This window comes from Molossus molossus, unplaced genomic scaffold, assembly GCF_014108415.1.
Source record: "Molossus molossus isolate mMolMol1 unplaced genomic scaffold, mMolMol1.p scaffold_m16_p_4, whole genome shotgun sequence".
In the NCBI taxonomy this organism is placed as follows: Eukaryota; Metazoa; Chordata; class Mammalia; order Chiroptera; family Molossidae; genus Molossus; species Molossus molossus.
Window position 1 is genome coordinate 88,190,572 of NW_023425377.1, and position 15,399 is coordinate 88,205,970.

General features: G+C 38.8%; 2 protein-coding genes across 5 annotated transcripts in view; one reads left to right on the forward strand and one right to left on the reverse strand.

Annotated features, from left to right (window-relative positions):
• Positions 1-1,576: 1,576 nt before the first annotated feature.
• On the forward strand, positions 1,577-4,209 carry HMGB2 (high mobility group box 2). Its single transcript, XM_036241484.1, has 5 exons — positions 1,577-1,714; positions 2,265-2,433; positions 2,682-2,827; positions 2,909-3,083; positions 3,676-4,209. Exons 2-5 carry the CDS (start codon positions 2,284-2,286, stop codon positions 3,826-3,828), a joined length of 624 nt encoding a protein of 207 aa, XP_036097377.1. The 5' UTR covers positions 1,577-1,714; positions 2,265-2,283; the 3' UTR covers positions 3,829-4,209.
• A 10,044-nt stretch (positions 4,210-14,253) lies between these two features.
• GALNT7 (polypeptide N-acetylgalactosaminyltransferase 7) overlaps positions 14,254-15,399 on the reverse strand; it is a 133,327-nt gene continuing 132,181 nt past the window's right edge. The window contains exon 13 of one of the 4 annotated variants that reach the window (XM_036282101.1): positions 14,254-14,547. In XM_036282101.1, coding sequence (XP_036137994.1) covers positions 14,410-14,547 — 138 coding nt within the window. In that variant the 3' untranslated portion in view covers positions 14,254-14,409. The remainder of the gene's footprint in view (positions 14,548-15,399) is intronic. The other 3 variants (XM_036282099.1, XM_036282100.1, XM_036282098.1) reach the window with 3 other exon arrangements.

The window sequence follows — 15,399 nt, forward strand, 5'->3', positions numbered from 1 at the left end:
TCAGTTCCAGTTGTGCTATAAAAACATTCAAAAATTCAACTTGACAAAATAAATCGTACTGCATGAATTTAAATAGCAGTAAACAGATCACTAATGCATTACACCTTTAAAATATATTTTTAAATTCATAGCATTAAGTACATGGATAATGTTGTGCAACTTATATCTATTTCCAAGGAAAACACATGAAAAAACAACAACAACCCAGTATTCTTAGTACGTCTAGATTAGTAGCTGCTGGTTCTGAAGTTCTATTGAGTATGATCAATTACAAACCAAGCAGAAGCACACAGTCCAACAAATGACAGCAAAGCTACCGAGAAAATAAGGCTATTTAAAATCTGTTGAAACCCAACTATCAGCGCAACATACGGGCCAACACGAAAAAATAGCCTTCAAAAGTAAATATAATGCAGAAATAGCATCCTGTCAGCGAAACTCCTTCCCCCTTGGAAAAAGCAGCGTGACGCTAGAAAGCACTAAGTGAAGTCTGGGTGCGCTCTCGCTCGCCGCTAACACGAAGGTCACATAGGCTTGGCGGAGTCTGCAGAACGCTGCTGGGTGCGGATTGGCGAATGTATGCAACTGCGGGTGGGGAGCATCACCCACATTGCTTTTATGGGAGTCTCTTTGATATTGAAAACTTTAAAAAACATTGGAGGGACAAGACAGGGAATAATAAGGTGATAGCTGGGCCACCCCAAGGTGGGGAGGTCACCAGGGCTTCCTCTCCACGCCGCGGCCGGTGGAGCGGGTCCCAGCCCGGCGGCAGCAGCTGGGAATCCCGACCAGGACGGTGGGGTGGGGCCAGGGGAGGCCGCGCTTGTTTACCTCTCGGTGTTTGACACTCCAGACAAAGGGGGAAGGAAGGGAGGGAGGGGCCTTCTGAGGGAAACTCCGCCGGCAGAAAGCCTCCCGGTTAGGTGGGGTTGTAACACCCCTCGGGAAGCGGGAACAGCTGCCCTCCCGCGCCCTTTCTCAGGTTCTCCGCCAGCTCCTGTCCTCCTTGGGTTCCGCCCCAACCCAAGCACCACGGGCGGAGCTCGGAGACCGGTCCGCAAGGCAAACCCCTCGGTCTTTCCCCATTTATTATTCTTTGGACGAGGCGGAGGAGAAACAGGACCTGGAAACTGGTCGGAGCAGGGGCAGGGCCGACTGCTTCTGTTACCTCAGCGACGCAAACCTAGTCGCCGCCCCCAACCCTTGAGAACGACCCCCAAGCTCGCGACTCGGTGTTTTAAAATCTGGCGGGGCTTTCCTTTTCCGGCCAACCACTCCCCCTCGTTTACTGCCCTAGCCAGTCAGCGCCAGGCCCGCCATTTTTCAAACCCTCTCCTTGCCGCCAATCAGGATCGAGCAGTACATTCCTCCCCTGACCGGTTCTAACGGGTCTAGGAGTTAACGACCTGGGCGAACCACCGAACCTGCTAGGCTGGGGGTGGAGGGACGGACCCGGCGAGATTCTGACCAATAGGAAGCCTCCAACGGGAGGGGGCGGGGCTTCCCATAGTTTGAATAATCACCAGACCCAATCATAGAGGCGGGGTGTGGCCTGTAGTCCGGCTCGTCAAGTTGCCGTGGCGCGGAGAACTCTGCAAAACAAGAGGCTGAGGATTGGGTTAGGGATAAACCAGTTCACGCCGGAGCCCAGCGAGGGAAGTGTCTCGGACGCACCCGGCCGCACGGCGGGACTCTGAGGAACACCTACCACCAGGCAAGAATCCCCTTCGACCCCTGGGGTTTGTGGGCCTGCTGTCCCCCTTCCCTCGCAGCCGGACTTGGCGCTGTGCTCTCGCCGTTTGCCCCGGCGAGCGGAACCCAGGGTGCGGGCCGGTGAGGGCCTCGGGCTGTGGAGGGCGGGCGGGAAGCTCGTCCGGGCTCGGTTCCGCTAGTTTTTTAATGTCGGTCGCGAGGCGACAACTCTGAGTGGGGCTCGCGACGTGGAAGGCAGGGGACATTTCTGTCAGGAAAGGAGTTTCGAGGACGCCCGCGGCGTTCCCTCCCTCCGCCGGGGCCGGGGGCCGGGGCCCGGGCGGCGGCGGTTCCGGCCTCTGGGGGGACGGGGTCGGTGGCGGGTGAGGCGGCCCCAGCGGGACTGCCGCGTCGGGCGCGGGGGCGGTGTCGCCGCGGCCCGGGGCGGCTGGGCCGGCGGGGGAGCCGGTCTCCGGCGGCCGCCCCCGCGAGGGGGGGGGCGCGAGCCGACGCGGATTTGGGCGGGAAGCCGAGCCCCGCGGGCGCCCACCCACCGGCTGTCCCCCGGCTAGGTGGACGCCGCCTGTCACCATGGGTAAAGGAGACCCCAACAAGCCGCGGGGCAAGATGTCCTCGTACGCCTTCTTCGTGCAGACTTGCCGGGAGGAGCACAAGAAGAAGCACCCCGACTCTTCCGTCAATTTTTCCGAATTCTCCAAGAAATGCTCGGAGAGATGGAAGGTGAGCCGGGGGGCGGCCGTGAGCCGAGGGTTTTCAGGTGTGAGTGGGGCGAGGACGGCCGGCCGGGGACCTGCGACTCCTGGCCTGACGACTCGCCCGAATGTTTTATTTAGAGGTTTAGGCAGGAGCCCGGAGGTTTTTGTTGAAGACGATTAAAGCAAAATGCTGGTCACCGAGGGGAAACGTGGCCTTTCGGATGTGTGCAGCTTAGTTTTGCTGCGTTTCTACTGCTCCTTTTCTGCCCACAGACCATGTCTGCAAAGGAAAAGTCAAAGTTTGAAGATATGGCCAAGAGTGACAAAGCTCGCTACGACCGGGAGATGAAAAATTACGTTCCTCCCAAAGGGGATAAGAAAGGAAAGAAGAAAGATCCCAATGCTCCTAAGAGGCCTCCGTAAGTGTTCTTGTTTTTTTAATCACTCGGTTTGCCCCTTGATTTTTCACTCAGTTTATTAACTCTGTTATTTCCTTTCAGATCTGCCTTCTTCCTGTTTTGCTCTGAACATCGCCCAAAGATCAAAAGTGAACACCCTGGCTTATCCATTGGGGATACTGCAAAGAAATTGGGTGAAATGTGGTCTGAACAGTCGGCCAAAGATAAGCAACCCTATGAACAAAAAGCAGCTAAGCTAAAGGAGAAATATGAAAAGGTATGCCTCTTAAAGCCAGGGTTGAAATCAGGTAGATACTTTCTAAACAAGTATGTTAGAAGTAGGCATAAAGTGTAGAAAGCTGGGAAGTGTAGATAACCTTGTATGGCTGTCAGCTGTGTTTTGAACAGGCCTAGTGAAAATTGTACACTTAAGCAACACAAACGAATTGAGAAATCTCCCTTCTTTAGACTGAAACCAGTGTTTGTAGCACTGGTAGGTTCGAGCAAATAGACTCTAATTTGTGGTTTTTGTGGTTATATAGGCCTCTGAGTTTGAAAATGTGGAGGGCCAAGTGTATTTTAGGTAGATATTTCTAAAATGTGAAGTTGAAGGGTGGTAGTCCGGGGCTAAGTAAATGGATGGTGGTAGTGAAAAGTACTGACATTGATTAATACCACCTTATCATTTTATATCATTAGCTTTCTAAAGCCTAGAGGGAACAAATGTTCTCGAAACTGAGTTAGACTGAACAATTTTTTAGATAGTCACCAGGGTTATTGGTCAATAATCTTAGATTGTTTACAACGTAGTGGTTTTCAGTTGAGAAATGACACCGGATACTGATTTTATTTTCTTGACAATATTTCAGGATATTGCTGCATACCGTGCCAAGGGCAAAAGTGAAGTGGGAAAGAAGGGCCCTGGCAGGCCAACAGGCTCAAAGAAGAAGAATGAACCAGAAGATGAGGAGGAGGAAGAAGAGGAAGATGATGAGGAGGAAGAGGATGAAGATGAAGAATAAATGGCTATCCTATAATGATGTGTGGAGTATGTGTGTGTGCTCTCAGGCAATTGTTTTGCTAAGAATGTGAATTCAAGTGCAGCTCAATATTAGCTTCAGTATAAAAACTGTACAGATTTTTGTATAGCTAAGATTCTTTGTAGAGAAAATACTTTTATAAAAATGCAGGTTGTAGCTTTTTGAGGGGCTACTACATACAGTTAGATTTTAAGGCTTCTGATGTTAAATGTTTCTAAATATTTAATGGTTTCTTTAATTTTTGAATTGTGTATGGTAGCACAGCAAACTCATAGGAATTAGAATCAATAGTAAATTTTTGGTTTTCTAGACTGTTGCATTTTGTTTTTTAAAAAAATTTTTGTAATAAAATTATGTATATTATACTTACTGTCTTTGTCTTAATTAACTTTCAATTTAAAAACTCAGTATCTGGAACAAGGGCAACTTTTTCGCCTTAATATACTAAGTTAGCTTTCACTTAAAAAAAAACAACACTTGGGTTCTGGAACCATGTCAACTTTTTTGTATTTCTGTCTCAGTTCCTATACACACCTGATTTAGTAAAATGTTTGGTTAAAAGAAAATCAAACATGCCAGATTCATGTTTACAAAGTGTTCTTTAAAAATCAGATCTGGAATTTAAAGAACTTTAAAAATTTATGCAGTTTTATAAAATGAGTAAGTTTTCTTGACATTTCTGTTCTTTTATTAGTTAACTTGTCCACACTCAGGTTTTTGTTTTTGTTTTTTTTTAAACTGACAGTTCATCTTGAGGGCATCTTTAATAATATGAGGCAGAGAACTAGTTATAGTGAGTCTATACCTAAAAACAAACTTGAAAAAATGTTAGTAAAAAGGTTTACGTTTTGATAACGAACTAGTCAAGATAAAATACCGGGGTGAATTTTGAGTTAAATCTTTTAAAAATTAGTGTGGTCTTAAGCTTTATAATTCTACTTAGGAATGCAGTTGTGATGGTGGTTGTGATCTATAACAAGTTTGACTAAATTTCACTAGGATTTATACAAGGGAAAAAAGGTTTTTGAGGAATGTTCATTTAAAGAAGGCAGTTGCTTATGTTTGAATTTAGATAACTTTTAAATAGTTATCAGAGGCTATTTGTGAAAGTTGACCATCTGTTAGTTAATTACAGAAGAAACCTAATTACTGATTTATAGCTAAACTGACAATCTTGGTTACCTATGAAGTTTTAAAATAGCCCAAATTCTTAACCAACCATGGGCTCCTTTATTGTCTATCTTATGCCCTATTTGGAGTAAATATTTGGTAAAGATGATTTCATAAATGAAATATATACCACTTTTAATTGGAAGTGAGGTATTAATTAGAATGACCAGAGCAAATGGATTCAAATAAAATCTCCAAACCTCTATAATTGTCTGCTATTAATCATAATGCTAATGGTTATAGATTTAAATATTTTTTTTGCTGGTCATAAAATGAAAACATATCTATATATATATATATATCATATCTATGTTTATATATATATATTTTTTTTTATCCTCACCCGAGGACTTTTTTTTTTTTTTTGCATTTATCTTCAGATAGAGTGGGAGGGAAAGAGGAAGAAAGAGAGGGAAACATCAATGTGAGACACATCGAGTGGCTGCCATCCACACAACCCCAACTGGGGCCAGAGACAAACTGCAACTGACTGACATGCCCTTAGTGGGAACTGAACCCAGGACTCTGGTCCATGAGTCAACACTCTAACCACTGAGCCAAACTGGCCAGGGCTAATTCTATATTTTTAAATAAAATATATATTCTGGTGTTAGGTGACTTAATGCTAAAAAAATTGGCAGTAACATTTTGGAGACATAGCTTGGTCTGGATCTGGAGCCCAGTTCCCCAGTTCTACCAAATGCTAAAGTGCATGAACTTTACTTCAGAATTTGCTTCCCCCATTTGTAATTTGGGGTTAATAACCTACTTCACAGTGTTTTAATGACTAAATGAGAATGTTATAAAGTATTTAAAACTACACCTAGTACATAGAAGGAATGTTAAATAGGAGTTTCTAAAATTGAAATAGAATAAAAGTATGCTTTCTTAAGGATTAAGTCTATAAATTAGGTCAATGAGGGAGACATATCAGGTTCCTTGGTACCTTTTTGGGAGTTTTTGTGACTGCTTTCATTTTCTTTATATAAAATATAAGTTTCCAAACTAAGAATGACTCATTATTTTAATCAAAAGTTGCTCCAAAATAAGCTCAGGATTTGAGATGAGTCATATTTGATATTTTATAAGTATGGATCAAAATTTCAAGTCCCTCTGAAGATTAGACCATTAAGTTTCTAAAACTAGGTGACTTAAAGGAGTAGTTATGTTGGAAATCTCTGAAATAATGATAAAAAACCTGTTGTTGGGGGTATATTTATGAAAACCCCCCCTTTCCCTTTTATAAAATAGATAATTTCTTAATGGTACAAAATGTAAAAGTTTATATTCTTTATTCCCAGCTACCTGGTTCTCCCATGAGGCAACCCCAATAATGCAATAATACATCCTTCAACATAACTATATTAATATTCCATAAATTGAAGCTTACTAAATATATTATTCAGTCGCTTACTCTCATTATAGAGATTGTTCTTACACATTTCATTTAAATAGCTATCTGTATGGAACCCTACTGATTTAAAAAGCTGTCACATTCATTTAAATAGCTATCTGTGTAGTATTATATTGAATAGATTATAATTTAACCAGGTCCCTAAAGTTAGGTTGTTTGTATTTTTTTTTTTTTTTGCTTTAAGGATAATGTTGCTGGGAATATCCTTATATGTGATTTCAAGAAATCCTATAAAAACATTTAAAAGCTTGTACATTTTTAATTTGCTAATAATGACAGCTAAAATCTGTATTGATATATCCTAGAAACTGCTCTTCTTAACCTACTGAAGCCTGCCAAAATTTCTCTCGATACTAATGTATGTAGTCCACAGCAACGAATGTTTTAGAGTACCTATTTCCTCATCTCAGCAGCATAATAGTTCTCAAACTTAATTTTTATTCTGACACATTAAAGATGGTTCTTCCTATTAGGAGTTTAGCTTATTTTTGTTTCCTGATTCATTGGTCTTTTTATTAGTAATTAGTGGGAATTAAGGAAAATGACCCTTTGTGACATGCATTGTAAATATTTTTCTTTGTCATTTGTGTTTTGACTTTATGATGCTTTTGTCATGCAAAAATTTATTTTTATGTAGACAAATTTCTCTAGTGGTCTTGGGAGGCCTTTTTCCACTCAAATGTAAAAATTGTCTTTGTTTTCTTACTTTTAAAAATTATTTAATTATATATTTGATCCTTCTGGAATTAACTTTGGTGTAAGGATGGAGGTAGGGGCTCAAATTTATTTCTATATGGTATCTACTACTTTTGGTCTTTTAATCTATAAAACCAAGGTGCTGGGTTAGAAGATCCTAAGGGCCCTTACACATCAAAGCAGTCACTTGCAAACTTGCTTAATGGATGACATGCATTTTTGTAAATATTTTGCTTTTTTTGTTTGTTTTGTGTTTTTGTTTTTTTAATCCTAATCTGAGGACACTTTTTTGCATTCATAGAGTGAGAGGAAGAGAGGGAGGAAGAGAGAGAGAGAGAAACATCGATGTGAGAGAGACACATCAACTGGCCGCTACCCACACAACCCCAGCCGGGGCCAGGGACAAACTGCAACCGAGGTACGTGCCCTAGCGGGAACGGAACCCAGGTCTCTCCGGACTGCGGGCTGACGCTCTAACCGCTGAGCCAGGGCAAGTATTTTGCTTTTAACAATATCATTTACTCTTTAGTAAGTCATAAGCTTGTCTTAGGATAGTATAAATAGAGCATTATCTTAAACCTGACTTTCTATTACTGAATATATCACTGAAATGTTTTTACAAAGCAGCATGATTTTATTTCTTGAGAATAGCAAGAAGAAAGCTAAAGGAGCTGTGTTGCTACTGCATAACATCCAGTCCTTTTAAAATAAAACATCTCTAGAAATCAGCCATTTGTGGACTAGTTCTTACGAGATTCTCCTGGATTCCTTTTCCTGACTGGATAAAGTGAAGTGAGGAACAAGAAAGTAAGCTCTATGAGGACAATTTTTTATTTTTGTATACTGTGGTCCCATTTTTTCTGGTTTCACTTTCCACAATTTGTTACCTTTGGTCAAAAACATAAATGGAAAATTCCAGAAATAAATTATTCATAAGTTTTAAAATACACTCCATTCTGAGTAGCATAATGAAATTTCTTCCCTCCACCCCCAACGCCCATTCCACCTGGATGTGAATCACCCCTTTGTCCAGCATATCCACTCAGTATATGCAACCTGCTGGTTACTCAGTAGTGGTCACGTTCACATAACAGTACAGTGATACCTCGGTTCTCAAACATAATTCGTTCCAGGAGGACGGTCGAGAACCAAATTGTTCGAGAACCGAAGCAATGAAACCCAATAGGAAATAATGGAAACTGGATTAATTCGTTCCAAGCCCCAGAAAATGCCTATTTACTGGCCTAATTTGTATATAATATGTAGAAAAACATAAGTCTCAACAAGAAATAAAAGTGTACAGTATGTCTAAGGGTTAAATTCAGTGTAAAGCGTGACTCTCCACAAAGCGTGACTCTCTCCACAAAGCGTGACTCTCTCTCTGCACTCACACTGATGACGCAAGCAAGGCGCGCTGGGCCGAATGAACACCATTCGGCTCAACTCGGCTCAACTCAGCTCATCTCGGAAGTTCGAGTTCCAAATATTTGTTCGGATTCCAAGACAAAAGTTTCTCGAATCTCCTGGTCGAATACCGATTTGGTCGAAATCCGAGGCGTTCGAGAACCGAGGTATCACTGTATATCGTTATAACTGTTCTATTGTTAATCTCTTACTGTGCCTAATACAAATTAAACTATCATAGGTATATATGTATAGGAAAAAAACCTATATATAGGGTTCAGAACTATCTGTAGTTTAAGGCATCCACTGGGGTCTTGGAATGTATCCCCCACGGATAAGGGGGGGACTGACTACAGTATTACTCTATACCTAGTGCCAGAAACATAATAAGTGTTTTATAAACATTTGTAAACATAAATGCCCAGGATAAAGGGGACAACCACTATTTAGCTCAGTCCTATTTGGATGGAAATGGGTTTAGGATTCCTAAATCTCCCAAATTTTTAAGTGGAACTAGAAATCTAGATTTTAAAAATAATATGAAATCTGAATTGTAAATATTAGCAATGAATTCAAATGTCCAGTCAAAGAAAACATGTCTGCAGGTAAGATCCTGCCCAAGTGTCACCACATTGCCACTTCTATAAATTAAATAGTAAAGGTGAGTATAAGATTACTATTTACTTGAGATAAGGTCATTGAGAAAGTTTATGTATACCAACCAGCTTAACATTGTTTATATAGTTGTCTAAGAAACCCTTCTTGTCCTGATTGGAAACTCATCTATCTTCCTATCTTGTAGTAAACAAATATAGACATTGCTTCTGAGGTTGTAATGAAATTTCATTGTGCTCCTGGGCCTTTTTTCTTCGGTACAGTGCAGACTTCTCTCTCAGTGACTCTCATCCTGGGAGTTACATCTATAGAATAGTGGCTCAGGAACACAATTAGGTTGCCATATTAAAAGGAAAGAAAATTAACTTTAAAAAAATGTGTTTTGCCCTGGCTGGTTTGGCTCAGCGGTTAGAGCGTGGGCCTGCGGTCCAGAGACCCGGGTTTGGTTCCCGCTAAGGGCGCGTACCTCGGTTGCAGTTTGTCCCAGGCCCTGGTTGGTTGTGCGGGTGGCAGCCACTCGATGTGTTCCTTTCACGTTGGTGTTTCTTTTTCTCTCTTCCTCCCACTCTATCTGAACAAAAAATGGAAAAAATGTCCTTGGGTGAGGATAAAAAAAAAATGTGTTTATTATTATTATTATTATTGATTTTTAGATAGAGAGGAAGGGAGAAACATCAATAAGAGAGAAACATTGATTGGTTGCCTCCTGCACACCCCCTACTGGGGCATGTGCCCTGACCTGGAATCGAACCGGTGGTGCACAGGTCTATGCTCAATCAAGTGAGCCACACCTGCAGGGCAAGAAAAACTGTTAAACAATATATATTACCAGATTTCAGAACTTGAAATGAGCTTTATAGCAATTGGACCAGTCTCCTTTCTTCAGGAGAACATGGTGGTCAACTAGGACAATGTCCTAGGGCAGCCAGTAAGAGACAGTAAAATATGAATTCATTCACATTTATGTACTATTCTTTGATTCTCCACATTTTTCCAATAAAGATGAGATGGCTTATACAAATAACAAATTAAAATACAAACATACAAAAGGAAAAACAAGGTTATGAAAGAAATTAAGAGTAAGGTGATAAAGCTTATAAACCTGGGAATCGGGTCAGAGTTGGGCTCTGTTTCTTTTTGGTTTAATAACATCCAATAAATCATATAACCTTTCAGTTTCCTCATCTGTAAAATGAGAATTAAAAAAAAAAATTAAATAAGTACATTTAAAACACTTATCCTGATGGCCAGAAATAGTAAATATTCAGTAAATATTAATTTATACCAGTATGTATGGGTTAATATTTTATGGTAAGAATATTAGATTCTGTTCTGAGATTCTTGACATTCATGGTGAAGAGGAAAACTGCAGTTAACATGGAAAACAGAGAAAAAATTCATCCCATAGGGTTCTGGAGTATTGGAGTTTTTTATGACCTTGACTCCAATACTAGATTTGTGAACTTGGACAAGTTATTTAACCTCTCTATTTTAGGTGCTCTTAATTTTACAGGACATGTTTGCTGAATACAGATTTTTGGGAATTGCCTTTGTCCCTCAACAGTATCCTACTGACTTGTTCATAACTATAGTTCATGTTCATTGATGTATAACATTCCATTGTATGATTATACCATAATTTATACATTGTCCTGTTGATGGATATTTATGTTGTTCCTGGGGCTTTTGTTAGTGTAAATGACAGTGCTATAAAAATTTCGGTGTATTTTATGTACGTTAACTTATTCAATACTGTAAAATAAGCACTATTTCCCCCACTTTACAAAAGGGAAAACTGAGGCGTAGAGTTAAATAACTTATCCAAGTTCACACAAGTAATTTGTAGTGGAACAGGGATTCCAATACAGACAAATCCCACTATGCATCATTCTATTATAAAAATTGCAGAACCCTTCAACCCACCTCTGCTCAGACGCGGGTGCCAGGCCTTATTCACTTAGAAAACAGACATCCAACAATCTCAATTATGGTACTTCAAAATTTAAAAAATGAGAATTGCAAAGTAATTATTGAATTTAGAGACAGTCCCTCCTTTACTCTCTAATTCCAGGGATGCTGTTAACCCAAATCTTTCTGACTTTTGTCCATTTTCTTGCAACAGATTCTAATGAATAATATGCATTTTCATAATGCTCAATACTTTCTAAAAGTGTTTCACATGGATTAATTTTCACATACCCAAACTATTGGCCTACTAGGTATCTGGCCCAGGTCAGATACTCATCATCTTTTCCACTGAATTATAAGCAGATTTATTTTCCAATTACATTCTGTCTAAAAATGAAATTTATTTCAAGATCCCCATGAGATATGATCTTAAGAAATACGTGAGCCCCCGTTTACTCCAGTCTGGAGCTATGCCACTTTTTCATATTTCTTAGGCATAGCAGCTGAGAATTGGAAGACACAACAATAACCAAGTCAGTTTAGAGTAAGTTTCCCAAATCAACATGGTCACTTACTTGGACGTTAGTAGTCATATCTTCTTGTGATGCCATGTTGTGACACAAGGTCCTATGGCCTATTTCTAACTTCACTTTGGTAGGCTTCCCTTCTTTCTACTCACTTGGTCAGTTGCAGAGAATTCTGATGTAAAATAAATATTTGCTTTCAGTAGGCAATTATATTGTATTATACTGTCAAGAAAGATATGTTACTGAGGTTGTTTTTATAATTAGATAAGTGACTTAAAAAATATTGCTATACATAGGCAATCAGAGGTAATAATAAACCTTTGTTTCCTTCCTATAGATAGGTATGTTCTGAGTATTCTAAGCACACACTAAGGATTCTAACCAACACTCAAGCACATATTCAACATATAGCTATGGTTTATATTTTAGTTATTATGTTTATCTTATAAACAATAAAATCCAGTTATTATTTCAAATGTGAAGTGTTTAGATTTAGTAATGATTACAAGTAATGAAAAACACCCATGAATTAAAATACAGTATTTTATTTTTTTCTCACCTAAAAAACAAGCAACCCAGAATTAAGATATACATAAACTTCTCAAATTTATCCCTAATAAAATTTTGAATATTTATACAATTTCTACAGAAACATACAGTGTATCAAAATCTGCACAAATCAAATTTATAAAATGTGTAGAAATGCATAGTGATATTATCAACTTACAAAGCAAGGATATGGGAATTATTTCCAAAGCAACCTACAGTAGAAAATTGTCATTATGGCAGCAGCTTCTGATGTTTTCTTTGTGTTTGGTAAGGTTTCTGATTTCAACATAGAGAATCATTTTCATAGAGTATCTTAAGGAATTGCACAAAATACCCATTTAAAATTTACATGCACAGTTTATGTGCCACCTTTCTTAGGCCTATGCATAGTTAACAAGGTTATAATCTATTTAACAAGAAAAATGGAGCCTATTTGCAAACACACAAATAATTAAAGTACCAATTCTCTTACCTTTTTTTATAGTTGATTTATTTTGCAATTATATAATCATATAAATGTATTCCTTTTTAAACATCTCTAGAGATGAATGGAAGTTAAAATGGTTGATCATAGATCAGTAGCAAAATACAAATAGACAATTCAAAATTATAAATAAAACTCTGTTTAGGATGTTTGACTCTCCAAATTTAAGGACTAAATTTGGAAGAAACAGATTTGTAGGCTTTTAAACAAATGTAGGGTTTTTTTTGTTTTTTGTTTTTTAAGCTTTAATTAAAAATATTTCCTTCTGGCAGTAGTTTGTGAATTCCTTTCATTGTAATGACATCATGATTACAGGATCAAAAATGCTTAATTTACTTACCATTCCCCATCTCATGTTATTTACCCCCCAACTTAATGTAGCATTTTAATATTTTGAGTAGTAAAAGACTATTATTTAGAAATGAAAATCTTATTGACCATTTGCAATATTTGGTTTTCCTATACTGTCTTAATAAATGTTTAAATCCAAACAAGTCTTCTTTTCACTGGAAAAATATGAATAGAAATATACTTCCTAAAAAAGAAAAGGAAAAAGAAAACAAACACTAGAGAACTAACACCTAATTGAACAGAAAGGAGTTCATATTTGTAAATAAACTGTGTTTTTAAATATCCTTTTTTTTTTTTTTTTATAATTTAAAAAATGTGCAGGGAATTTCATTCGGATGAAGATACAAATGAAACATCCACTCACTCTTGACTTGAAAGGTTGCACAGCTTAGGTTATAATGCACAGGAGCTTTGTAAGGCTTAACCTAACAAGGGCTCAGAAATTCTTCCCTCAGTCATAATGAACCTTTGATGTGTTTGTTTACAGAGGTGTTTTGTTTTTATTACTCCCATTTCAAGGTTTCAAACTGAGAATATTTATAGTTTTCTATAATGACAGGTATTGGGGGAAAGTAAATTCTAAAAGTCACTGGACAGTTTTTCTCTAGTTGGTAGGCCCTTGTGCTCTCTTCGGAATTGGTATTATTTAGAGGGCAGTGAGAATGCCAGCAAGTAAGGGGATTACATGCCATACAGTCTTCAATCCCTGTGGAAGGGCCTTGGGATGTTCATATTGTGGTTTTTTTTTTTCAAACCATACAACATTTGATTTCAGAGCAAATGGTTAGCACATATATTCATTTCTGAGTAGTAAAAGTATTCATCATACCGGTGACAATTCCATCATTACCATCCTATACATTTCACCGAAAGCTCTTGAAGTATATACTGAGAAATGAAAGAGGCACTAAATGTGTTGAAATTCACCTTTCAAAAAAGCAGCATGACTGTGAAGGAAGGCCACCTTGGCTAATAACCTGTGGCAGTGCTTCAAAAAGATGTAAAATTAAATAAAGACACAACAGGTTGATAATCACCAAGTTATATATGAAAGTCTGGTTACTCCAACCTTTTTTCAAGTGTGTTAAAAAAAAAAAAATATCAAACTGCCTTTCAGACCCCTGAGTGTAATCCCAAAGAAGACAACAATGCTTTAACTCTGTTCTAAATAGAGCTAAATGCACAAATTACCAACATCATCTTAAAACAAAACAAAAGATGTAAACATCTACAAAGTTTAAGGTAAAAGCAGTTTTGTAAACAGTAACTGCAGATGATAATGTTATTGTAAAATCACAGTTTATCAATGTCCTTCGAACTGATCAGGAGGTTCTGGGTTTGGAGCTGTACAGAATTAATAATAGTTGCAGCAGGTTTCAGGCGGTTTTCAGTCCTGGGGAAATTTACTTGTCAGTAGGTAGGTTATTGGGTTTTTTTTATTCTTTCTAAACACTGTGGATGTTATTAATTTCCCACTTCTGAGTCATTTTACTGGAGTCACAATGGGAGAGGAACACTTGATGTAGGACATCGGAGCGGTCTAAGCACTTTCCAGAAGGTATGTGAGTAAATCTGTGCAGGTTCTAGAAAACAGAGGAAAAAGAAGTTTTAAATTAGCACTTTTTGATGTCACTGACATTAGAGGAGGTTGTTATTTGGCTTTCAAAGGAAGTTAATTCAAATCAGTAGGTTATCTTTTTGTTCTGTTGATGGTTTCCTTTGTTGTGAAAAAACTTTAGTTTGGTGTGGCCCATTTGTTTATTTTTTCTTTTGTTTCTCTTGCCGGAGGAGACATATCCAAATAAATATTGCTAGTAGCATCCCAGAGAGTTTAGTGCCTATGTTTTCTTCTAGGAGTTTTATGGTTTTGGGTCTTATAATCTATTTTGAGTTTATTCTTATATATGGTGTAAGAAAGTGATCTAGTTTAATTTTTTGCAGGTACCTGTCCAGTTTTCCCAACACTGTTCATTGAAGAGATGTCCTTACCCCACTTTATATTCTTGTCTCCTTTGTCATAGATTAACCAAATAGTTGTGAATATATTTCTGGTCTCTCTATTCTGTTCCGTTCTTTTCCCCTCCCTTCTCTCCCTCCCTCCCTCCAGTAGAGCAGTCACTGAGGTACATTCGAAAGGTCTCTGGTATACACCCTTTCCCATCCCCAATGCACAAGCCTAGTTTAGCCCTCATCATCTGTTGTCGGTTTCTTCACATAGTTCAGGGCTTCTCAGAGGGTGGTCCTCAGACTATAAAGATTTTGTCTGTAAAGTCAAAACTATTTTTATAATAACACAAAGACTCCATTTGCCTTTTTCCCTGTATTGACATTTATTATGATGACACAAAAGCGACCATGCATAAAAGTGCTGGCCCCTCAGCGTAAATTAAGCAGTGACACAAAACTGCTCATAGTCACATTCTTCATGACCACAC

Coding starts and splice junctions, on each gene's coding strand:
- HMGB2 (XM_036241484.1), top strand. CDS start 2,284: ATGGGTAAAGGAGACCCCAACAAGCCGCGGGGCAAGATGTCCTCGTAC. Junction 2,434..2,681: donor AATGCTCGGAGAGATGGAAG/GTGAGCCGGGGG, acceptor TTCTGCCCACAG/ACCATGTCTGCAAAGGAAAA. Junction 2,828..2,908: donor AATGCTCCTAAGAGGCCTCC/GTAAGTGTTCTT, acceptor ATTTCCTTTCAG/ATCTGCCTTCTTCCTGTTTT.